At 59.0% G+C, this 4,984-nt stretch overlaps 2 protein-coding genes across 2 annotated transcripts in view; both read right to left on the bottom strand.

Annotated features, from left to right (window-relative positions):
• The window catches only part of LOC106900197 (erythroblast NAD(P)(+)--arginine ADP-ribosyltransferase-like), a gene marked incomplete at its 3' end in the record, with an annotated part of 13,918 nt that extends 11,670 nt beyond the window's left edge, over positions 1 to 2,248 (bottom strand). Inside the window, exon 1 of the mRNA XM_014962186.1 lies at positions 2,112 to 2,248. The remainder of the gene's footprint in view (positions 1 to 2,111) is intronic.
• Positions 737 to 1,839, bottom strand: LOC106900196 (NAD(P)(+)--arginine ADP-ribosyltransferase 2-like). Its single transcript, XM_014962185.1, has 2 exons — positions 1,062 to 1,839; positions 737 to 939 (listed from the first exon to the last, which is right to left on the bottom strand). Exons 1-2 carry the CDS (start codon positions 1,837 to 1,839, stop codon positions 737 to 739), a joined length of 981 nt encoding a protein of 326 aa, XP_014817671.1.
• Positions 2,249 to 4,984: the final 2,736 nt, after the last annotated feature.

Below are 4,984 nucleotides of genomic sequence, written 5' to 3'. Positions count from 1 at the left end.
CCCCCCTGCTCCATGGGGCAGCCCCCCCCCCCGTCTTGTCCTGGCAGGACCCTGCTCTTGGGAACTGGGGCTGGGGTGGCTGGTGCCAGCCCCCTCCCTTCTCCCCTGAGTTCTGGGGGGGCTGTGACCCTCAGGGGCTGACACAGGACAGGCAGGGGACCAGACCCCGGCAGGAGACACCTCCCCCCAAGATCCCTTGAGCAGGATCTGGGGTGCAGGCACCGCTCTGTGGGATGCTCTGGATGTGGGATGAGTGGGGATGTGGGGAGGGGGCTGCAGCCCCCCGCAAGCTTCCCCCAGCTCAGGGAGATGCAGGGAACTCCTGGAGTCACCATCTTTGCAGAGCGAGTCTTTATTCCTCTTGGAGCCAGAGCGAAGATAGAGGAGGAGCTGCTGGGGAGGGGGACACCATCAAAACCAGCCCTACTGCATCCCCCCAAAATCCACGGCCACCCCCATCCCTGAGGGGGGACACCCCATGCTCAGCTGCATCCAAAAGCCCCATCTGCAGCTCTGCTGAAGGTCCCCGATGTGTCCCCAGGGCTGGAGGCTCATCCCAGGAGGGGTGGCACCGTGGCAGAGCTTCAGCTGGGAATGGGGGCTGCAGCAGGGCTGTCCCCATGCCCCCAGCCCCAAATACTGTCCCCTCCCATCCCACCATCCCGATGATGCTGGTGGCTTCCATCTCAGACCCCTTTCCCTCACCGTGATACGGTGGCATCGGTGGCATCGGGGCTCAGGGTTCCCCCGCGGCTGCCAGGGCTGTGTCTTCCAGGAGCAGGGAGGTCCCCAATGATGGTCCTGCCTCGAGGTTGAGAGTTTGGTCGGGGGGAATGTCAGCCAGGGGGGGCCCGGCTGGGGGGTCACCCTCCCCATTGGCAGCGGGGGCTCCGGGATCACCTGCCTTGAAGTTGCGCTTCTGGTTCTGGTGTTGCTTCCCTGCCAAAGAGACCAACAGACCCAGGGGATGGAGGGATCATTTCGGGGGGGATAGAGGGACCAACCCAGGGGATGGAGGGACCCTCACGGGGGAACGGAGGGACCCTCACGGGGGATCTCACCTTTCAGCCATTCGCAGTTGTACCTGCTGTATGTGCCCTTGGGGAGGAGCTTGATGTGGGTGGCGTTCCCCTGCTTGCGGATGTCGATGACCTCGAATGTCTCGTAGGGCGGGACGAGGACCTCATTCACGTTGGGAAAGAAAGAAAAGTTCCTGATGGGGAAGCCATGGTAGGTGGACAGCGAGAAGAAGGTGTCCCGGCCGAAAAACTCGGCCGTCTCCTTCACGAAGGAGGTGGAGGCAAATTGGCCGAAGCGGATGAGATCGTGGCGCTTGGCGGTGAAGTGGATGTTCCGGTTGCCCCGATAGACGTGGTAGCAGTTGGGCTGGGCATTCCGCAGGATTTTCAGGGCCTGGGTCAGGAGGTAATGCAGCGTCTTGAAGTGAAATTTGTACAAGTATACATTGCGGGAGCGCCCGGCCTCGCGCACGGCCGTGTTGAAGGCCTTGTACAAGCTTCCATTTCGGGAGTACGCCAGGAGGGCCGTTGCATGCTCTGCCCGCAGCGCTGGTGGCCTGGGGACATAAGCCGCCCTCTTCTTCCATTCAGCAGCAGCCAGGGGCCAGTAGTGGGCGTAGATGCTGTTTTTGGTGAGCTCCATCTGGTGGAGCTTCCCCAGCTCCTTGTCCATTTGGTGGCCGCAGCCCCGGTACTGGTCATCGAAGGAGGTGCAGGCCATGTCCAGCTTGATCTGCTTGATGGGCCCCAGGTCCTGCAGGGGGTTGCCGGCGGCCAGGGTCCCAGCAAACAGCACCAATCCCAGCACCAGGTGCTCCATGGATGTGGACCTGTTGGAAAGGGTCCATTGGAGGGCCATAGAGATATTGTGATGACTGGAGCCCCTCTGCTGTGAGAACGGGGAAGGTTGTGACATGGAGATATTGAGAGTGGTAGCAGAGGGGACAACCACCCTCCCCGTTCCCCAGGCATCGCTTGGAGGACTCACCGTGGGGGTGTGTGGGGGGCAGCACCCTGGTCCCCACATGGCTGCAGCCCCCTCATGTTCCCCCACGGTTTCTGGGGCTCCTTGGACAAACCCTGGTTACCCACCTGCCGGGAGGAAGGAGCCCAAATCCCTGGAACCTGCTGTGAATTCCCGAGGAGCTTCCCTGCAGCCGCTGCCCCGTCTGGGTCTCACCCTGCCCCGGGGGGAGACGGGCACCCTCGGGGAAGGGTTTTTATCTCAGTGATGGCTGTTGAGATGGTCACAGACCTCCTGGTCCATCCCACCACCCCAGAACCCCCTTCTTCTGTGCCTGGAAGATGCTGGACCCTCTCGGAAAGGGCTGGGGTTGTGCAAGGGGGTTGGTTCACTGTGGTAAGATTGGGATAAGAGTGTCTTCACCATCAGGTGATAAAATGCAGATAAGAGTAGCTCCACAAACTTAACTGAAATTAACTGAAATTGCAGGGGCGAGATAACTAACAAATTGGGGAAATAACCAAAACTGCAAAAGTTAGACAACTGAAAAACCGCAAAAGTTAAACTTTTATGTAACAGGTGGATTGAGAAGTCTGTACCTTCCAGGTCCCTCAGCCAATGGGGAAAGGAAGAGGGGCACATGCAGGCGGGGAATTAGGATAAAGTGGAGGTTGTGTCCTCTAGCAAGTGGAGAGACCCCACAGGGGAATGCCCCAGTGGACTCTCCCTTTATTCGAATAAAGTCTTAGAATCATAGAATTGTCCAGCTTGGAAGGGACCTTTCAGATCATCGAGTCCAACCATCAATCTGACTCTCATAAAAACCACCACTAAACCATGTCTCTAAGCACTATGTCAACTTGTCTTTTAAATCCCTCCAGGGATGGTGACTCCACCACTGCCCTGGGCAGCCTCTGCCAAGGCTTCACCACCCTTTCCAGGAAGAAATTGTTCCCGAGCTCCATCCTCAACCTCCCCTGGGGCAACTTGAGGCCGTTTCCTCTTGTCCCATGGCCTGTTCCTTGGGAGAAGAGACCGACCTCCCCCCCCCTGGCTACCCCCTCCTTTCAGGGAGTTGGAGAGAGCCAGAAGGTCACCCTTCAGCCTCATTTTCTCGAGGCTGAACAAGCCCAGCTCCCTCAGAAGTTCTCCAGACCCTTTTCCTTGTGCTCCAGAGCCCTCACCAGCTCCGTTGCCCTTCTGTGGACATGCTCCAGCACCTCAAGATCTTTTTTGTGGTAAAGGGCACAAAACAGTCCTTGAGGCGGGGCCTCATCAGTGCCAAGTACTGGAAGACAGTTACCTCCCGAGTCCTACTCACCACACTGTACCTGATACAGGCCAGGATGCTGGTGGCCTTCTTGGCCACCTGGGCATGCTGCTGGCTCATGTTCAGCCCACAGGCGACCAACACCCCCAGGTCCTTTTCCATGGGGCAGCTCCAGCCACTCTGCCCCCAGCCTGGAGCATCCATGGGGTTGGTGTGTCCCAAATACAGGACCCGTCACTTGGCCTTGGTGAACCTCACACCATTGGCCTCGAACCATCCATCCAGCCTGTCCAGGTCCCTCTGCAGAGCCTTTCTACCCTCCAGCAGGTCGACACTCCCACCCAACTCGGTGTCATTTGCAAACTGACTGAGGGTGCGCTCCATCCCCTCGTCCAGATCATCGATGAAGATGTAAAAGAGACCTGTCCCCTGCCTTTGCAGGACTCCTCTGTCTCCTTTGTGAACATCGACCTCCAGCAACGAGGTTATCTGCCCCAGATGATGCCTCACGGGGGACGTTGCAGGGCTCAGGGCTGCAGGGCTAGGGGGATTCTTGGGGGACACAGTCCCCGCCTCGATGGATGCTGGGTGGAACCGTCCTTGGCTCGTGGGATGCTGGTGGTGGGCAGAAGTTGGGGGGATGGTGGGGTGAGGGCGTGCTGGTGGAGGATGCTGGGAGGGCAGATGCTAGGAGGAACCGTCCCAGGCTCGGGGGGTGCATCCATCCTGGCATGTCCGGTTCTGAGCCCCATTTCTCCCCACAGGGACCCCCAGTTCCCCCGCCCAGCTCCTCCTGACCCTGCTCTGTTGATCCCTGGCCTCCCCCTACACGGGTACGTGGGGGCTGGGGAGGGGGGGAGCAGGTCCAGCTCTGGGCTCTGTGCCTTTCCCTCTAAAGTGCCCTGTGGGGTTTGCTGGGGATGATCCGTGCTCCTGTCCCCACTGGCAGACCCTGCCCTCTTGCCCACCCTGGAGCTGTGGGGTCTCGAGGAGGGGGCAGAAGTTTCCCCCCCCACCTCACCCTGCTCTTCTCCCCTAGCTGCTGTGGTCCTGCACCCCTCAGAATCAATGACCTGCAGAAGATGGCACCTTCCAGGTGAGTGACCCCCCCAGGGCGATGGCAGGGGTGGCCGGGGGGATGGGGAGTGGGCTATAATGTGACCCCCAGCTGGGGGGAAGCACATGTGGGGTCATATAATCATGGAATGGTTTGAGTTGGAAAGGACCATAAAGATCATCCCCATACTCCTGGCCCTGGGCAGGGACACCTCCCACCCAGAGCAGGTTGCTCCAAGCCCCCTCCAACCTGGCCTTGAACCCCTCCAGGGATGGGGCAGCCACAGCTTCTCGGGGCAACCTGGGCCAGGCTCTCACCACCCTCACACCAAAGAAGTTCTTTCTTGTGTCTAATCGAAATCTCCCTTCTTTCAATCTAAAACCATTACCCCTCATCCTATCGCTGCTCTCCCTGACAAAGAGTCCCTTTCCCTCCCCAGCTCTCCTGTAGGCTCCCTTCAGAAACTGGAAGGGGCTATAAGGCAAGATGACCAGCAGACCACTGAAGTGTCTCTACACCAACGCACGCAGCGTGGGCAACAAACAGGAGGAGTGGGAAGCTGTCCTGCCACAGGAAAGCTACGACATAGTAGCAATTATGGAAACTTGATGGGATGAATCCTACGACTGGAGTGTGGCCATTGATGCTACAAGCTGTTCAGAAGGGACAGGAGA

Source organism: Calidris pugnax, unplaced genomic scaffold, assembly GCF_001431845.1.
Source record: "Calidris pugnax isolate Ruff unplaced genomic scaffold, ASM143184v1 scaffold963, whole genome shotgun sequence".
Taxonomy (NCBI): Eukaryota; Metazoa; Chordata; class Aves; order Charadriiformes; family Scolopacidae; genus Calidris; species Calidris pugnax.
Note: the sequence above shows the minus strand (reverse complement) of the source record. Positions and strands in the feature narration are given on the sequence as shown.

Coding starts and splice junctions, on each gene's coding strand:
- LOC106900196 (XM_014962185.1), bottom strand. CDS start 1,839: ATGGAGCACCTGGTGCTGGGATTGGTGCTGTTTGCTGGGACCCTGGCC. Junction 940..1,061: donor CAACTGCGAATGGCTGAAAG/GTGAGATCCCCC, acceptor TCTCTTTGGCAG/GGAAGCAACACCAGAACCAG.